The 20,287-nt window shown below is 47.4% G+C and overlaps 1 protein-coding gene across 1 annotated transcript in view; it reads left to right on the plus strand.

Moving 5' to 3' along the window:
• LOC119441926 (adhesion G protein-coupled receptor L3-like) overlaps positions 1–20,287 on the plus strand; it is a 125,324-nt gene that overhangs the window by 93,969 nt on the left and 11,068 nt on the right. Inside the window, exons 4-8 of the mRNA XM_037706591.2 lie at positions 12,817–12,917; positions 12,993–13,010; positions 13,794–14,036; positions 16,945–17,053; positions 18,394–18,619. Coding sequence (XP_037562519.2) covers positions 12,817–12,917; positions 12,993–13,010; positions 13,794–14,036; positions 16,945–17,053; positions 18,394–18,619 — 697 coding nt within the window. The remainder of the gene's footprint in view (positions 1–12,816; positions 12,918–12,992; positions 13,011–13,793; positions 14,037–16,944; positions 17,054–18,393; positions 18,620–20,287) is intronic.

Genomic DNA, 20,287 nt, shown 5'->3' on the forward strand with positions numbered 1-20,287 from the left:
TTCGAGGAATGGGACGAGTTGATTGTGCATAGCCATGCTATTATACCATGCGTGCAGGAATACAGAGGGGCTGGGGCTATACATGTTAATAGAGTCAACAAGTAGCTGAGCTTTGTAAGGTTAATTTGCTTCACAGAGAATCGCAATAAGATTTGTGCAACTGCAAGCAAAACGAGGACGAGTGAAAGATTACTTGTGATAGTATATGGATTTGTACGGTACATGGAATACGTACCCAATTTGCCACTTGGCATTTTTTTTCTCATGGAAAAATTTATGTTGAGTACAGAGGCTGAGTCACAGTGGCTTCTTAACTACAAATTTCTGTGTTCTGTTTCACAGTGCTCATGGGGCTATCTGCATTTGTTTGACTACTTATGGAGTGACCGGATGATGATAAACCGTCCACATTGCAGATTTACACGGAACATACTGTGCATTCATAACAAAGCTCCACCACCTATCTGTTGGTTATGAAAATAAAAAATGGGAACAAACATTTTCTTACTTTTTTGTGCTGCCCTGCACATGTGTGCTAATGAACTATTGTCTATAATGTGACAATCTGTTCTTTCATTAGAGGTTGGCGCAAGTTGCACTGACAGAATGAACATGCATTCATTGCCTACAAGCTGTAGCATGTTGGAATTGGTGTGACAGCAGGCATGGCAAATATTCGCCTACTTGTGTCTTGCACACCATATGAGCCAGCAGTGCTTTCATTGTCATGTACCTGTTTAAGCAGTTACTGATTACGAAAGGCAAATATAAAACCACACTCGTCCACCATTCACATGCGAGACCAATGCACTCATTGCAAAGCTTAGTCACTTGATAATCTTCGTTTACTTTGAGATGAAATACTCATACTGTGCACCGTTTCATGCTAGTCTATGCAGTATCGCTTTTTTTTAAATGTGCTGTGGATTAGCTAGCTAGGTTGTCACTACATGAATGACGTTTAGCCCCATGCCCAACAAACAACTTGAGTAGTTTGCTGTAGCTCACTGACTTCAGCACCCTGTGCAAGATTATTTTTAATGTAGGCAAAAGAATGAAAAAGAACGCGTGCATGGATGAGGTTGACAGCAGCAGCAAACAGTCTCAAGCGATCATCTTTGATTGTCACCATTGCTCAGAGGAAGCATGCCTGTATGCACTTTGACAACAGGCTGTACATTGTTTAAATCGAATGAGGTATGACTAAGTAGTGAAGGGGCAGCAGATTGCCCCACAGGTCTTCTTGCTGGGCATTGCTGCCTTGTGTGCCCCCGTAAACCTGTGTCATCTCTTAAGGCATGAATGAGATAACACTACTTCTATATGGGGACATTTTTTAGCACCAACAAGAATTGTACACATGTGTTTCACACCTAATGGATGTCTTTTCAGCAATCTGAATGAATATTTGTTGTATACATTGATTCTCTTGAAACATATCTGAAAATTATCTCTGCATAAGGTAACTATCCTGCGTACATATCACTTTTATGTCTGTCATAATCATTGTGATCAATTGCTTAAGACGTACTGGTGGGGTAGTCGGTTAGTCATGGAGAGAGAGAAAGATGATAGTTGGAAAGGGTGAAAGATTGGGTTAAAGTGAAGGGCGATAACTGTCTCAATAGAGAACCCTCAACCGCGCTGCACAGGGGGATGGGGACTGAAAGAGAAGGGAAAAGGTCGCAGGCGCAGGAGCGGAAGCAGCAGCAGCATCATCTAGGCGCGTGGGGTTTATGGTCATGATGGAATATGGCAGCGCACTTCAAAACAACAGAGGAGAGAGAAAAAAAAACATTTTTAATGAGAATAAGGTTGGCTTGATTTGCTGGAGTGGTTCCCTCTTCATGGGAACCCATGTGCCATCTTGGCTGTGACCGTCCTCTCCACCAACATGATCTGGTCCGAGAGGCGGGAGCTGGACAGCAGCGTCTCCTACTGCTCCTGGGGGGGGGGGGTTAGGTGGTAGAGGAGGCAAGTCTGGATTTTGCTTGCAATCTATGACAATGTGCCGGAGTGTTCCTAGCTGTTTGCAGTACCTACATTGTTTGTCATATGGAGTAGTCAATATGAGAAGCCTCTTTGGGTGTGGGAACGTGTTGGTTTGCAACAATCTGAGTGTTGTCTCTTGCGTCTTCGCGAGCTGTGGATGCGGTGGTGGGTGTTTCTGCGATTGAGTCTGTAGTGTTGAGTGATTTCTAGGTATGTTGTCAGTCTAGTGAGCATTACTAGCTGTGTCCTGCGGGCCCTGCTCAATAAGTTCTCGGCCTTGGAGTGGGCGAGTTCATTGCCCTCCAGGAAGGCATGAGCGGGTGTCCACACTATTTCAACATTTGTTCTGGCTGCTTGCAATTTCCCGTTAGTATGCATTGAGTCGTTCGTGCCACCCAGTCCGACATAAAGCTCCTGCACACTTCTTGAGAATCAGTTATAACAGCTGTTACCGTAATTTGTGTGAGGGCTAATGCCACGGCTAGTTCCTCTGCTTCCTGTGTTGTTGCATCTGGCATGGTGGCGTTGACGAGGAGACACATCTTTGTGGTCACCACGTCGGCTTTGGCTCTTCTGCCACATGTATGCGGTTGCATCTGTTAAGACCACCTCCTGGAGGGCCCGTAAGTCCTGCCGAGGCCTTGGTTCTTGCTTCGTGCGGCCCTTGACGGTGGGCAGGGTGCATATTTTCGATAAGGAATGGATCATGATGTGACGTTGCCAATCTCTTGAAGTCGTCTGGGTGGTTTAGCATCTGTAGGGGAATCCCACTTGATTTGCTTAAGAACTTTGTGTCCTGTTTGGTTCATAGGCAGGCACATTTTCTGACTGGAGAGGTTCTCTATTAGTTCAACTGTGTTATGGAGACCCATACAGAGAAGTCTGTCTGTGGACGTGCTCATACCCACGAAACACACAAGCAGCTATTTGATGTCTAAAAGATGTCTTGAACGGATAATTCAAAAGTCTAATAGCTGTCCTGGTCAAGAAATTTTCTAGTCGTGGATGTCTACAGGTACTTCAGTAGCCCTAACGTTACGCTAAAATTTGGCTAATAAACATCTCGACAAGAACAACTTCAAGAATTGTATGCGTTCCCAGAATTCTGTAATAATGACTTTGGAAACACTAATGACTTTGGAAAAAGTGACCACAGAAAATAAGACGTAGCTGCAGTAACCACAGCAATCCAGGTCCTTTCCCTCTTGGATACCGCTGGCTGCCCACGGAAGTTCGTTCTGTAATACAACAGTGAAAAAAAAGTGAGTAAGCCACACTTGATTTACAATAAAGATGTGCGATTCAGTATTTCAAATAGCAGCATATGTGCCGTTGTTTTACCTCGGTCACATTTACTTTATAAATTTAAGCAATACTTTCAAAATCTTATGCTGTACGATGACGTTCAGAATTATGTTGCAGATATGATATGAAAAGCTACTGTAGAGTGAAATTAAACTGGCAAATGGTTTGATCACACACTACTTGCAGTAGGTCATTAGCAGTTAGATGGTTTGCAAACAAATCTCTTACAAGAGTATGCTACTTTTATTTAAGTAGTGTTGTATCAGTGACGAGTGTGACGAGTGGAAGCCAGTAACAAGAAGAGCGTTTATTCAGACGACGAATGTACATATATTTAGCAAGCTGTATGATAACAACCTGTGGTTTTTATCTATGGTTAGTTTCACTGGCAGTGGCGCATGCGCACGCATGGCTTACAAGCATTGCTCGATACATCTTCCCGCGGGTAAAGAAAACAACTTAAGTTATTTGATTAAAGTTATTATCGTAGCGTAGTCGATCCGGTGGTCGTGTCTGCCGCCCAGGTCTGCGTAGCTGAGGAAGTACGTCTTGCTGAGGAACCGAAACCGGCGGCTGTTCCATGGGCGATCTGTTACTGGGGCTTTGACGTTCCTCGCTGTGCTCACGCTGAGGCCGTTCTGGCTCGGTGGGACCATCACTTTCATCGCTCGATGAAGACTCACTTTCGACTTGTTCACGATACTGCTCACGTGTCCTCAGTAGGTGACGCCGGTTACGTCGTAACCGTCTGCCGTCCTCCGTGGCTACCTCGTAAGATCTTGGTGCGACTCGTCCTAGCACTTGCGCCTTCCTGGTCCATGCCTTGTCTTGGACCCGTACGACTTCGCCTTTCTTGAGTGCTGGTAAGCATCTGCCACAAGCTTCGGGCTGTTTGTGTTTAGTCACGGAAACGCTTGAGTGGTGGCTGGAGTCTGGAAGTCTCGTGCGCAGGCGTCTGCCTTGGAGGAGCTCACCCGGTGAACGACCATCTTCGAGGGGTGACGAACGGTAGCTGAGTAGCCCAAGCCAGAAGTCCTGTTTTGTTTCCGCCGTCTTCTTCATGATTCGTTTTACAATTTGAACGCCTTTCTCAGCGAGACCGTTGGACTGAGGAAATCTGGGGCTAGACGTCACATGCTGGAAGTCGTACCTGGAGGCAAAATGTGCAAATTCATAGGATGAAAACTGAGGTCCATTATCGCTGCAAACTTCTACTGGGATGCCATATCTAGCAAAAATGGCACTCAGCTTTTCGATTACAGATATGGTGGTCAAGTCAGTTAGTCTTTCGACTTCTGGGAAATTGGACAAAGCATCGAAGACAAAAAGTATGAACTTCCACCTTGCTGGAAGATGTCGACTCCGACTCTGTACCACGCGTATTGCGGTGCGGGCCTTAAAACTAGAGGCTCACTTTGCTGCGCGTAAGCGTACTTGCGGCAGGCTGCACAGCGCTGTAGCATCTTTTCGATGTCCACGTTAAGCCCTGGCCAGAAAACCAAACGTCGAGCTTTTGCTTTGGACTTATTCATACCCAAGTGCCCTTCATGAATGCGATCGAGTATTTCTGGCCTCAACGACTTAGGGATAACCACTTTGCATCCCTTAAATAAAATGCCCTCCACGAGTGACAACTCTGATGCGAATGGTTTCAATGTGCCTTCAAGCTTTCCCTTGCCGCCTAAGTGGTTGATAACAGCTTGCAACTCGGTATCGGCTGCCGTTTCCTTTTTCAGGCGATCCATGGTCTTTTTGCTTACCAACTCGGACACAATTCTTGTTGCGTGGACTTCCACCTCCTCGTTGAATCCATCGGTATCCCCTGTGGCAGTTGGTGACGCCCTTGACAGCATGTCCGCCAGGAGCAGCTGTTTGCCTGGCACGAAGTGAAGATCAAAGTCATAGGTGAACAAACGCAGAAAGAAACGCTGAAGTCGCGGAGGCATATTACCAATAGGTTTTGTAGCTATGGCAATTAACGGACGATGATCAGTTTCAATAACAATCTTGCGTCCATATATAAACTGGTGAAACTTTTCGCAGCCGTAGGTAATTCCCATCGCTTCTTTCTCGATCTGAGAGTATCTTTGTTCTGCAGCGCTCATAGCGCGGGATGCATAGGCAACTGGCCGCCAAGCGTCACCATCACGTTGCAGAAGAGCTGCTCCTAGCCCGCATTTTGAAGCATCTGCAGAGATTTTTGTTTCTCTGGACGCGTCAAAGATGGCGAGCAGTGGTGGTTTGCTTAGATGCTCACAAATAACTGCCCACTCGCGCGCATGGTTCTCTGTCCATTCAAAAATGGTGTGTTTCTTTAAAAGGCTGCGCAGCAGGTTCGTCTTATCGGCCAGGTTGGGTATGAATTTGCCAAAGTAATTCGCCACGCCTAGCATCCGGTGTACGGCCGCCTTGTCTACCGGGTGAGGTAATTCGCCCAGAGATGTGCTCAACAAAGGGTTTGGTTTTATGCCCTCTTTGGATATGACGTCACCTAAGAAATCAATTTCAGTGAGCCCGATCTTGCATTTATCAGCATTAAACGTTAAACCTGCCTGTCTGGACAACTGCAAAGCATGCCGGAGGCGCGCATCGTGCTCATCTTTTGTAGCTCCATAGATTAAGACGTCGTCAACATACACGTGCACTCCCGCAGCTCGGTCGAAGATTTCGCTTATCGCCTTCTGGAAAACTTCTGGCGCGGCCGCTATACCGAACGGAAGCCTTAAAAAACGGTATCGCCCGAACGGTGTGCTGAATGTGCAGATATATGACATTGCATTGTCTAAAGGGATTTGGTGAAAACCGGAGTTTGCATCAAGGCGAGAGAAATATTGGGCCTCTGCTAACTCAGCTTCAATATCTTCCCTCCTTGGCATTTGATAATGTTCCCGCTTTAGACAATTATTGATATTCCGAGGATCCATGCACAAACGCAGCTTTCCGTTTTTCTTTCTTACGATGACTATAGGGCTCACCCAGTCCGTTGGCGCGCTGACCTTCTGTATGATGCCGCCTCTTTCCATCCGGTCGAGCTCATCTCGTAGTGGTCCTCGTAGTGCCAGTGGTACTCGCCGCGCTGGCATTACTACTGGTGCGGAATCCTTGCGCAAAACCATGTGGTACTGTCGATGCAAGCAGCCAGCTCCCTGAAATAAATCTGGGAATTCCTTCATAATGTCAGAGGTGCCCTCTTTGCTGACCGTGTCTACGTTGCGCGACACCAAACCCAGAGTTTCACTTGCGGCTAATCCCAAAATAGCGGGGCTGCTCTTTTTCACCACGAAAAAGGAGATGCTACAGGACCGCTGATTCATCTCAACTTGCAGCGTTGCCACGCCGACGAGCTTGATAACACCTCCGCTATATGACCGCAGGACAGCACAACTTGGGTCAAGCTTCCGGTCCCCCTTGCACCTTCGGTAGACGGAGTAAGGCAGCAGATTGGCCTGGGAATCTGTGTCAACCTTAAGCACCACCATTTGACCCGCAACCTGTGCTTTAACTGTCCAATCTTCCTTGCGGTTGACATTGCAAATTTTCACATCCAAAACACTAACGTCATCGCTGTCTTCGTGCACATCGTCTACTTGTTTCGTGCAACACATAGCGAAGTGATTTTTTCCTTTACACACGAAGCAAGTCTTTCCGAAGGCTGGACACCTAGCACGCGTGTGGGAACGATTGAATTTGGCACAAACGTGCTGTTGCGATTTTTTGACCACAGCTATCTGGTTGTCTGCATGGGACCACGGCTTATTCTGCTGGTCGGATACTTCCGCGGCTGGGCATATGTGCCCTGCCTTGAGGAGCGTTAGGTCCTTTTCCTTGAGCATTTTCTCCCGCAGCTTGGTGTTGTTTGTGCCGAAGACAATCTGGTCTCGGATCAAGGACTCATGGCTTACAAGCATTGCTCGATACAACCTTGCAGCATTTCCTCTCCTTTTCTCTTTCTGCCTGTCTCGCATTTTTTTGTTTTAATGTAATGTTACATTTGAAGCCATAAAACGACAGACACCAACCAAAAGAAAAGCTAAAAAATTAAAAATTGCATAAAAGACGTTTCGGCTTCGCTACGGAAGCCTTGTTCACAATGGGGTGAAGGAAAATTCGCGAAAGCTTATGTATTCTTCAGCACGTGACGCAAACAGCGCGTGTATGATGGGGGGAGGGTTTCCTCACTTCGATTGAGCGTGTGACGTGTTTTTTTTTTTTGTATTTCCAATGACTCCAGATAGAGCCGTGACTTCAAGTTTCTTTCATGGCCGATAATTCTTGACTTTTCCCAGCGAATCTTGCAGCCCGTTGCATCCGTAGGCTCGGCAAGGGCATTCGAAACTGTTCATTTTTTTTCGACATCGTTCTGATGTTGCCTCAGTCTCTGTATAAGGTTGCCCGATTCACCGATGTATGCATAGTCGCAATCTGCGCAGGGTATCTTGTAGGCCACGCCAGAAAACGATTGTCTCGGAAGCTTGTCTTTACAGCCCAATAGTGCGTGCCTCAGTTTACACACAGGCACGTGTGCCACCTCAACGTCATAACTGCGCAGAACACGAGACAAGGTTTCGCTTATCCCAGGAACGTAGGGTATGGCAGCACTTTTTCTTGGTCGGGGATAAGCGGGTCAGATGGAATTGGACAGGCGGCGTTCCACAGCATTCAAAAACGACGTGGGATAGCCGCTTGCCGAGAGATCGCCACACACGCGGTCCAAGTCGGTGAAACGACCTTCTGTTTTGGTGCAAATGCGGTTCGCACGGTTGAACAGGGAGGCAACAACCGACCTTTTGTGAGCGTCAGGATGAAAGGAATAAAAGTTTAGGTAGCGGCCAGTGTCCTTTCGGTATACGCTAAACGAAAGCGTTCCATCGCATCTGTTGACAAGCACATCCAAAAACGAGAGTCTATTGTCGACCTCCGTTTCTACTGTGAATTGGCCTTTTCCTTACTGTTGAGGTGCGCAGTGAACGAAGTCAAAGCGCTGCGCCGAATCACGCAAAAACAGTCGTCCACATAGCGCAAAAAAACTCTTGGCATGGGACTGAAGGAAACAAGTGCGCGATTTTCCAGCCATTCCATTGTCAGATTGGCAGCAGTAACTGTCAGTAGACGGAGGCACCCATTGCCGTACCGTAGATTTGCCTGCAGAAGCCCTCGTCGAAGCAGAAGAACGTGTTTCTAACGCAAAAGCAGAGGAGTCTCTTGAGGTCAGGAATGTCAACGGGCGACCTGTCTGGCAAAATCCTGTCGGATTCTAGAGTAGAAGTGCATGCTTCTACAGCCATGTCAGTCGGAATTGAGGTAAACAGCGACACCAGGTCGAAAGAAACCATCACCTCGTCGTCATCATTACATTTGTTTACGATTACCACACCGACGATTCGCCTCTTAATAGTAACAAGCAGTGATGCCTTTTTTTTTCTAATGCTTTCTTTGAAAAAAGTTGCATAGAACTCAACTATTGTGTCTGACAGTGCGCGAAGAAATTGGCTCTCCCACCGGCGCAAAGAACCTCCAAATCGGTCCTCTCTTGAAAGGTAAAATTCTATGAGCTTTGTTACGACAGTTGTCGACGCGAGGTGCCTGAAATGTGCTTGCAGGCTGTATGGTGCACAATTGAAAAGTTGGGACGTACTACACAACAAGTTGTAAACATTGGTAGATGAATCACCGTTCATTTTTACCATCGAAGAAGTTTTCAAGGTATCCCGGACACTTCTCGATGCAACAGAAATGATATAATCGCTTGACATGGCGGCATCTGGCCTGTCTAGGCCTTCCCACTTCAGGCCGAACAGGTAGCTGATAGCCCCGTCACAGGAAGTGACTAGTGTTGCAGACTTCTGCTACACTTTATTTCATCTCGGCAGCAAAGTTCGGCCGTTATCTGGGTGGTCTTCTTTAGATTGGTTTGCGATATTGAGGGATGAAGGGACATGGGCAGCACGCAATGTCACTGCAATGGAATGGTGGCGCCATCTGTCACCGCTACGACAAAACACGGCTAAACCCGCCTTGTCGTGACAGATAGCGCAAACATTGCTTTGCAAAGACATCGTTACCTTTAAAGCCATATCTGTGCAGGCGACACGCACTTGCCATTGCGTTGCATTGACATTACTTCCGACAGTATATGACAGCATATATGCTCCCCTTGCTCGTGCATTGTGGGGAACCGTGTGGGCGCAGGTCAGCCAGACGCACAAGAAGGCACCCAGAGACACAAATAGACGTCTTTATGACACGAAACGACGCATGGGACGAATACGGGAACACATAAACTATACAGATAAACTTGGGTAACTGTCCCACTCGAGCACTCACAACGCCAATTAGGAGTTCCGGCTTCGTGGCGATGGCTCGGCGGACTTGGCTCGACGGCGGTGAGTACGGGCGGCGGTTGAAGTTCAGGGTGGCACTAGGACGTAGCCCGGTTCCGGAGCGTTAGCTCTGGAATTTAGCCCTAGCTCGGCAACACAGCGCTGGGTTGAGAGCCAGGACGAAGCCCAGCACAGCAGTGGGGTGAAAGTCGGGTCGACGCCCGGTTTGTAGAACAAGACCAGGGCTCTGGGACGTAGCCCGAGCCTGGCAGCACGGCAGCGGTCGTGTGAGTGGGGACGACGCCCAGCTCAGCCGGACCCGCGACGATGGTAGAAGCCGGGGCGGCGACCGGTTTGCAGAACAGGACCAGGGCCCTGGGACGTAGCCCGAGCCCGGCAGCACGGCAGCGGTCGTGCGAGCCGAGACGTGGCTCAGCTCAGCAGGACCCGTGACGATGGTAGAAGCCGGGGCGGCGCCCGATTTGCAGAACAGGACCACGGCTCTGGGACGTAGCCCGAGCCCGGCAGCACGGCAGCGGTCGTGCGAGCCGAGACGTGGCTCAGCTCAGCAGGACCCACGACGATGGTAGAAGCCGGGGCGGCGCCCGGTTTGCAGCACAGGACCGGGATGCCGGGACGTGGGCCGGCGTTCGGTCCGCTCCATCTGGCTGCACTGCCCGTTCTGTCCGCCTGGCTATGGTGGCTAGCTTCTAGCCACCATAGCCTGGCTGCCCCGTCGTTCCAGATGGTCTCTCGCGACACGCGCACCAGCCACGCGCTCTTCCGCGCTTTTCGGCCCCGCACGCCGAACACAAGCACTGAAAAGCCCACGCATTTCAGTTCTCGGCCCCGCACACCGAGCACAAACATTAAAATACCGTCCTCCTACCACATGCATCGACGCTCTGACGCGGGAAACTAGTTTTATACGTATTTCGCGACTGGTTAACGCATCCTACAAGCTTGAACTTATCATGACGAACCTTTAGGAAGGAAGGAAATCAACTTTATTAAAGGTCCTGCAGGCCACGAGAGCTTTGGGGCTCTCATGGAGCGGGCGTCTCCCACGACGGAACCGGGAGGTTGAGCTTCCTGGCGGCGTCGTGGACCTGCTGGACGGCCCAGAGTTGGGGAGCGAGTTCTTCGCTCCGAATTGCTTCTTCAAACTTGCGCTTGTCCGGTTCGGAGTTTATGTGAGCTTGCAAGCACGGCCAGAGTAAATGATAGACGTTAAGGGATGTATTACAATTGGTGCAATAAGACTTGTCGTAGAGCTCAGGCATGTAGTGGTGTAGTCTGTTTTGCGTGGGGTATGTGTCTGTTTGTAGCATTCTGAGAGTAACCGCTTGAGCTCGAGTGAGCGTGCGGTGTGGCGTGCTAAACTCTCTACGTTGTAGGTAGTAGTGTTTAGTGATTTCATTGCGAACCTTTACATTCTGCTTCAGTGACGTGTGCGATGAGCCTACATGTCTCCGTCAGGAGCGATGGCTGCTTTGACGGCAAAGAATTCAACAGAGAGCTGTAGGTTGCACCGCCAGAGAATGCGTATGACTGACAATCCAGTAGCACCTTCCAAACGAGCAAGGAAGGCTGGGACCAGGCTAGTGGCTCAAAATAAATGATCGGCGAATACGCCAAATCAAAAGTCAGTGTCTATGCTTGCAAACCTGTTTGTGACTACATTTACTGTTTCTCTGGCACTCAATGGCTGCAGCTTGAGTGGGAATCTACATTGGTTCAAAAAAAAAAAAGATCTAAAAAAATTGCGGGCAACTTGCCCTAGTGGTGCAAGGCTGGGGTAAACAACGGAGCTGGTGATCGACCTAGCTTCTTCCAGGTTTTACTAGGCTTGGCTAAGTTTTGCTAGGAAATGCTAACTGCTTCTAGGCCCGGTATTCCGAATCGGCTCGCCGCCGACGCGCACATTCTCGCGTGACCGCGTGGCGAGCTTGAAGTTGACCAGCTTCTTCTTCGGGTGTCCGGATCTTTTTTGGTCGTCCCATGTCAAGGCTACATGTACTCGCCACAGAGTCAATGAGAGTTCTGCCGCCGTCGCGGCGCCTCCGAGCTTTATCTCCCCGGTGACATCACGGCCAAGCTGCGCCTCCACACTTGCCAGGAAGTGGCTAGTCGAAACCTGCCGAGCCGCCCCCAGAGGCACCTGCTGCAGTCACGGACACCGCGCGCGTTCGGCGCGAACGCGGGGAAACGCAGAAACGCAGGCGGCGTCGGCAGCAGCTCTGCGCGTTGCCTCGTTGGTGCTGGTACAATTTATTTCTCTCTCTCGCTCTCATTTTCTCTTTCTCTCTCCCGAGCATAGTGCGCACCACGCGCATGCTTTCCATCCCTCTCCTTAACGTCCCATGTCAAGGCAGCATGTGCACGGCACGGAGAGGAGGCGAAGCACACGCCGCTCCGCGAGGTGGTTGCTTGGCGCTGAGCCGTGCTCCCTCAAGGGCTGCAGAAGATAGCGCCAACCTTTCCCTTTCCCTCAAGAACCACTTACACACACGAGGTGGTTGCTTTTGGCGCTGAGCCGTGCTCCCTCAAGGGCTGCAGAAGATAGCGTCAACCTTTCCCTTTCCCTCAAGAACCACTTATCAGGTGGTTGCTACGCAACGCGCGGGGACATCATCGTTCAGCGAGGTTTTTTGTACATGCTCCACGGACTGACGGTCGGCTTAAACAGCTCGGCTGTTAAAATGTTTTATTCGTAACTTATCTGTGCGGCATAAAACAGGTCAAATATCTTATATGCATATCTATAGATTGTTCTCTTTAATGAAGTCCAGCAGGGATCTAAGGCTGTGGACCATAGATCCACAGATGGTAGTCAGGTTTGGTACAGATGGTACAGGCTTGGATGTAGACCCACCATCCACATGTAGGAACATCTCGATTGGCGCAGTCCGGGAGAATTATACAAGATGAGTGATATGTCCGCGCGAGCAGCTGGGCAAGGGCAAAAAGGCAAGTCGTGCCGAAGGCTGGCCGACCATCCGGAGCCGATAGAAAAGTTTCAGTTGGTGTCAACAGGGATCCTTCTTAACGCAGCCTCTTTGCGCCTGTGACATTCTTCTTTCACGTTCTCGTTCATGATCTCATATCCTTGTTACCCTATTACGCAGTATAGTGCAGTCCATCGCCCATTTACACTGGTGGATCGCACCGCCTTTCTCATCACGTACTACCTCCACAGGCATTATGACGTGGTGCTGCAACTCCAGGGGTTACTGGAAGACTCAGAGCCCTAACACGGCACAGTGCGTGCAGCCTTCTGTCCTGTTGCTCAAGAGCCAGGTGCGGCACGCAGCAGAGCATGTTTGAAAACTGTAGCAGTGCGCTAAATATGTTCTTTTCTGTTTCTTTTTACAGATAACAGCAAGCTCGAAGGCAAGTTGTTCAGGATTTCCCTGCGGTTCATTACCAACAATTTTGAAACGATGGTAAACATCGAGTGAAAAATGTGTTGCAATTTCTTAAGATTTTAGATCGAGTTTTTTTGCTCATTTTCTGGAGGTCCTTTGGTATTAACACGGAATCTACGTTACCGTGCATGCAAGCACATGGCGATAAATTCAGGGGCTTCTGGGCTCATACATTAGGAGGCAAAAGCACGCGTCGGAGTTTCTTAAGGAGATTACTACAGAGTCAGCTGTTTTTACCAGTAACTGTTTTTTTTTTCGTATCGTAAAATTGTGACTTTAGATAAAATGTCCACAACTTCGTTTTTTTTTTATCTACTATTCAAGCAGGTGGGAGTGGTGTCCTGTCTAAGAGACCATTGCTAGCTCGTTTATCTTTTTCTTTTTGTGGTATTTATATATGCTTACATAATAATAATAATAATAATAATAATAATAATAATAATAATAATAATAATAATAATAATAATAATAATAAATTCAACCTGTCTCCAGTGCTCTCCCTCTCATTCTCTCTTTCGCAGTGTCTGAATTTTACATTAATCAGAGAACAGCTTGTTAACGACCTCCTGCTGTGGTGCACATAATTTTTTTTACGCCGACGCCCTGATTAAAATACTTGGACATCCTTCAAGAAAACTTTATCAACGCCAGCGTACAGTTAAACAAATTTCAATGCTCTCAGTGGTTTCGTACGCAAGAAAACCAATTCTCTCCGCAATGTCTTACGGGTGCCGCCTCTGCCCAGCAGAAGTACTTAGCCGACATCATCGAGACCGTGAGCGACTTCGTCAGCAACAACTCGCTAGAGGTTGGCGGCGACCTGGTGGCCATCGTCGATCTTCTAGACATGGGCGTGGTGCGAAGTGACACGGGCGACAACTACCCCGGCCGCATCGCCAGCGCGGCTCAGGCACTGCGGGTTGGCGGTCTCACGGCTTCTACGGTCGATGAACTGCTTAGCCGCGACAAGCCCTGGAACGAAGTGCCCGTGGTACGTAGAGAACGTTATCTTTGTCTTTTGAAAAGTGCAAGCACCGATCCGCTTGCAGGGTTTGGTGAAGAAATAATGCATGTGAAATGCGGAAATGGGTCACACAACAACATTTATGAGAAAACGGACACGGCACTAGAGCGGATGCAATGTTTGCAATGATACACCGCAATGATACAATGTTCCTTGTTGATGCATTTTCTTTTATTTGTGCCGAGTGTTTCGTTGATTGCACATTGTATTAAATCGCTCAAGCTTTTGTCGTCAAATTGCGCGCTCTCTGTTGCAAACGCGATGATGAATGACATAGGAGAGTGAAAGCCAAGTATATAGCAACCCTTGAACACTTGTGAGCCAGTCAGTAGCAGAAACATTTTACTATAGAACTGTAAACGATGGCACGATCGGTGGACTAGAGAATAAAATACTGCAATGATAGTTAAGTTAGTCTGTTATGAAAGTTAACTTGTCAGTTAAGCTTCGAAACTTTATGAGCACAAGGAAAGTGCCACGGAGTGGGCGAGCTTTATTTTGCAATACGTTGCGACGCGTCATACGGATCACCTCATTGAGCTCAAGTTGCGATAGACCTGAGCAGATGTTAACACGAAAGTGTTTTATGCCGGGGTCCACCAAGACTTCACTGACGTATTTCCGTCACGGAAATACGTCATAGAACATAATACAAAGAAATAAACCAGAAGAAAAAGTTCCACAAACATGCAAAATTTGGAAATCGAACCCACGACCTCTCGGTCCGCGACGATAGATCGCCGAGCGTTTAACCCATTGCGCCACAAACGCTTTTGCAGAGAGCTACACAGACGCGCCTTATATATCTAACACTCCTCCGTGTACCCGCGCTCTTGCTCGGGGCGGTGCCGCCGCCTACGAGCAGAAAAGAGAAGTACTGCATTATGACACTAACGCGCACCGACAGTGAACGCTTCGGTGGTCTCAGCACTACGACGCCTCGATGCCAGCATTCGAAGGGACGCTGGCATCAAGAAGCACTACCAACGCCACCATCGCGGAGGCTGCAATTACGACGCGCTGTACGCGCTGATTTGACTCGGTGACGATTCAGTTACGTGCTTTGTCTTGCGCGTTGTATTAGTGTGTCAGTTACGTGCTTCGTCTTTCGCGTTGTGCTAGCGTGTGCAGCGTAGTGCAGCTTCCATATGCACGACGGTTGCTCATGGTCATCGACGTTGGTAGTCGTGATGGAGGAGACGTGCCACCAGGCGTCAGCGTGGGTGCATCAACGCCTAAGGGCGCTTTAGCCACAAAACACCAATAGACATTATATATCAATGTGCAATAAACATTACACTACTTCTGTGAAGACACGTTTCACTTTCGTGTTCTATACCGATTCCTATATAAGAGGGATCAACCACAATTTTTTATTTTTTACTATAACCCAGCTTCAAAAAAAAAAAAAAAAACATTAGCGTAGCTTGTCTTGGAGGCGCATTGCTAAAGAGACAGAGGAGCTGATGGGCACCTAGCTAGTCTTGGCTTTTGGGTTAGGCTAAGCACTACCAAGTCATGCCCAGCATTTTCCGGAATTTCTTGATTAATGATAGATTATCGATTAGCTATTCATTGGCTATCGCAAGGTATTAGCCACGTATTTGGGCTAGGCTAAGCACTGCCAAGTCATGCCCAGCATTTTCTAGAATTTATTGATTATTGATCAATTATCGAATAGCGATTGATTGACTATCGATTGGCTATCGATGACTAACTAAGCTTAAGGAGTCCCAAGCATGCTTAGCTAGACTTATCTAAGCTCAGCTTGGCTAGTTCACAGAGGTATGTGCAAATTGCGCTTGGACCCTTTCTGCACAACCTCCAGGATCGGCCCCCAGTTTTCCGTCTACGACAGACAGAATATGCTCGGCATAAACAGCGCCGCCGTTAAAAGCCTCATTGTATAGCAACAACAGGTTGATTTGGGCGAGTTTGTTCATACTGAATAACGTAGGTACAGTGCAACACTTTTTTTTTTTTTTGAAGGAAACGAAGAGACAGGAAAGAACGCTGATGAACGCAATGCAAGAACGCAAAAAAAAAAACGCAACGTAAGAAATGGTTATGGCAGCCATATGGCTGTGCATTGCAAGGAGCGCAAATGCAAGCCATTAGTGCACAAGGCAAGGTTTCTGAAAAAAGCAAGAACAAAAAAAAAAAAGAAAGGGAAATTTTAGAACCTTTTTTTCATCAGGAAGGCCGCGGATCGATGCATTAGCACACCTTCACTTCACCTACCTGATAGAGAGTTTTGATTCTTCGGTCAACACTGTTTTTATGTATAATCACATACGTGTTGGTACGTTTGCGGTGTGTTAGCGGAACGTGTTAGCTGTTGTTACATGTTGTTACACGTGATGGCGGAACGTTGTTGGGCATGTGCCTGGTTTCTTCTCCTGCCTAAAAGCGGCTGGCAATTTCTTCAATAAACTCATTAAACAGCGTTCTTTCCTGTCTCTTTGTTTCCTTCCAAAAAATTGTTGCGCTGTACCTGCGTTACTCATTGTATAGCCTCGGCCAGAACACGCCACAGTTTGAATTTACAATACATCAATCTTCAGCACCAGTGTAGCATTAGCCAGAGCCCTTCCTGCTTTTAATTAGAGGTAGCATATTATTGAAAGGAACACCTCCAGAATATGGCTAGCAGAAATTCCTAGTAAATCTCAGGGTATTCATGGCAAGCTACATTAGTATGTTATTACCATTAGTTGACTGCCTGCATTGGACATCTGAGCATTCGAAGACAAAAGAAGTTAGTGACAGGCACAGATGTGCTCTTGATGCCTTTGCATGTGCATAACTATATGTGTTGCGATGCCTGGAAACAACTTTTTGTGTTAGCTAAACTTTTGTGTCTTTATTTCTGCAGCAAACACGCCACAGCTGCGCCACAACTTTACTGCTGATAATGGATGTCGCCGGAATAATCTTGAGTGCTGCCAGCAGTGAACAAAAGATCCTCGCTTTTATAAATTTCCGTAAGTGCAATTGTTTGCAACGGATATTTACGGAGCGTAAACACTTCTGAAGGAAGGGGGGTGGGGGGGTTGAAAGCATCTATTGCGTGGAAACAATGACCTTTATGGCGCTTCAAAGGCGCTTCATTTCTCTTATGCGTAACTATAGGCGTAACGTCGTCTAGTTAGCAGACACTTTAGGGCATGGCCAACATGCTCTGCCATATCTATTATTTAATTTGCCACTGCTGTCTAACTGGTGCCAATAACTAGTGACACATCACATTACTTTGCTAACGATGCGCTAGATAACGTGTTGCTATAAAAGCGCATCACGGGCATAAAAAGGAATAACATAACAATGATCCCTGTCATCCCTGAGGAAAAGATGAAACTTGCGCACGTTAAAGAACGCCAGGTGGTCCAAATTTCCGGAGTCCCCCACTACGGCGTGCCTCATAATCAGATCGTGGTTTTGGCACGTAAAACCCCATAATTTAATATATATATATATATATATATATATATATATATCCTAGTACTAACCCATTAAACAAGAAGAAAGAAATAAAGCAGAAGAAAGAGCGTCGTATTATACGTTTAGTGCACAAGAGGCAAGTAAAAAGAAATCATTGCCGCGTGTATACGACAACGAGACAAACCGGAATGAAACGTCGCTGATCTGGCGTGCGCGAGCAGTGGTAAAGATACCTAAGGTGAGGAAAGGGTAAGCAACACAGGTCCTTGTGCATAAATGCATGACTGCAGTAATTTCCTTCGTAGGCACGAAGGTTAACGTGATTTTACTTGCACTCACGTTTGGATTAGGCACGCCTACGTCTAACGCTGTGCAAGCACGTTACAATATCGCGCAGAATCTGCGAGAACTTACGTATTTTAGTCGCCATGAAACTCACGTGCTGTACAGCCAAACGCTGCCTGTAGTGTCACGAGGACTGAATGATTCCGCATCTGATTTTCATGCACTGCATATAGGAGGTGCGTGTACGAGTCTGCGGCAGTGTGCTGCACTTTTCGTTCCTTATCTTCGTTCCTTACTTTACGCCAGAAGCAGTATCGTGTGTCACTTCAAGGCGCAAGGACTGCCTGCATACTCGCGTGGATCAAAGAGAAAGATTTCACTGACGCTTCGTTATACTTGCAAATGGGTGCTAGTGCAAAGCAAGGTACCATTTGTCTCCAGAATTTCCCGTGGTTTCAGGCTATGTACTTTATTCATGTATATATACAGTCGAAGGCACTGCGCGGTACTTCAGTTCGTGCCATCCAAGGTTCTTGGCAAAATACATTTTGCATCATCATCGCTGATTATTGTTTCTTTGCCTTTTTTGTAATTGCAGAGATGAACATAATTTCAAGCACGACGACGCACATTGCCAATCAGACAATGCTTTTGCCGGCGCCTGGCAACAACCTCAACCGAACGTACAGCACTGCGCAGCTTCGTATAGCCCGCAGCTCCAGCGGGGCCGAAGAGGATTCGCGGGGCGGCGACGACGAGGCAGGCGACGTTGTGATCGTGTTTACCGAGTTCCCGCGCCTCGATAAGCTCCTCCTCGACGACGGGTGAGAGCAAGGCCACCAGGGCGCGCGCTCTGTGTTTTCCCAGAAACAGCGGGGAGGCCCAGCTCTTTCTCTGTGTGTTCCGCTGGCGCCTCGCAGGGTGTGCACGCGTGGGTGTCCGTGGTATACGAGATTCTCAGGGACGTTATGGCAGCAGGGCGGCGCCGAGGTTGACATTAAGATGAAAAAAAAAAATACACCGTGGGTACTCGTCTTAGAAGTGCGCTTGTCGAAGCGGGGCTTTGGGTTTCGAAGGGTTCCGAGAACTGCCCTAAATTCGTTGTGACGGCCGGCCCAACTTCAACTTCCGCACGAAGGTTTCCGAGGCCCGGTCGCTGTTCTCGACTTTGACCCATATTTATTCGTCACTGTCTTTCTTTTCCACTCTTGCGATTACAAAGGTACTGTTGAATGGGTCGGCACGGACCTATGTCTTTGCGGTAGCCCAACACTCGTTGGACTGAATAAATACGGCTACCGCTAAATTTGAAGCCGTGCAGTTGCAGATATAGAGCAGGTCAAGATAAGAGGGCGTACTTACGGTGACGCCGAAATTTAAACGAAAAGCGGCCGTCAGTTACGCAGCACTACAATAGTGCTTGAATATGTGAGGCAAGAACAATGAGCAGGAAAGCTGTTATAAAATGTTCAATGAAGAAAGGATATACGCCGGCCTAAAAGCAAACCAGGCTACGCACGCCGGAAACTCAGTCTGTAGACGCGTAATTTCAACAAGGAGCGATCAGACGGCCAAAGTCAAGGATCAGGAGAGTAGTCAAGAGATTAGCCAATCCATGATTAAACAAGCGGTACAAGTAGCCGCACTCTGCATCACGTAATACAGCTATGAGAGACACGTATCAGGGCTGAAACTTTGTATCCTTAGAGAGCAGGATAGTGAGGAATGCGTAGTATCGCGAAAGTCATGTCATCTTATGATGAAAAGTATGAGTTTATGCGGAATATATTACTCGGAGTCCATATGCCACTATTGCAATACCTGATTATAATTTCATGAGCTACCCAAGAGAGAAATGTGACAAATGTGCGAAATTATTTCGGTTCAAAGTCTGGCTCAAAACATTAGAATCTGGCTGCACGGCGGGAAAGTAAAAAAAAAGCCAGATTAAAAATAAAAAGACAAAAAGAAGAATAGCTAGGGGACATTGTGCTGCATGCGCTATATGTAGTATAGTCGAAGCAATAATAATATACACATTAAACGGCGCAACATAAGCGAAATGACAGATTTTTGATGTATTTTAAAATATTTTGCATCTGCTTTAAATCAAACTTTTGTACAAGCATTTAAGCCTCACACGTAACTGCTCGAGTCCCAGTTAAAGAACTGACGAGATAATTTCATCCAAGAAACCAGGCCTTTAAATTCTCATTTTGCTTATGTCCTTTGCAATTAAGTAAAAAAAAGAAAGCATTGTTTCATGGAAAAGATTTCACGCTATTTCCTTGCTTTGAGTAAAATATCTTTATTATAAGGTATCACTTATGAAATGGAATACCACAAATGAAAGAGATTCACAAGTCTCTCTGCTGTCCATCATTACCGCACTGGATGCGCAATGAACCTATGGCCACATTTCCATATATGAGTCATAATACAGTGACCTGTATTTGTATTCCAACAGCGTTAAACGAAGCTCAAGCAGCTCT

The sequence above is a fragment of the Dermacentor silvarum genome, chromosome 2, assembly GCF_013339745.2.
Source record: "Dermacentor silvarum isolate Dsil-2018 chromosome 2, BIME_Dsil_1.4, whole genome shotgun sequence".
NCBI lineage: Eukaryota > Metazoa > Arthropoda > Arachnida > Ixodida > Ixodidae > Dermacentor > Dermacentor silvarum.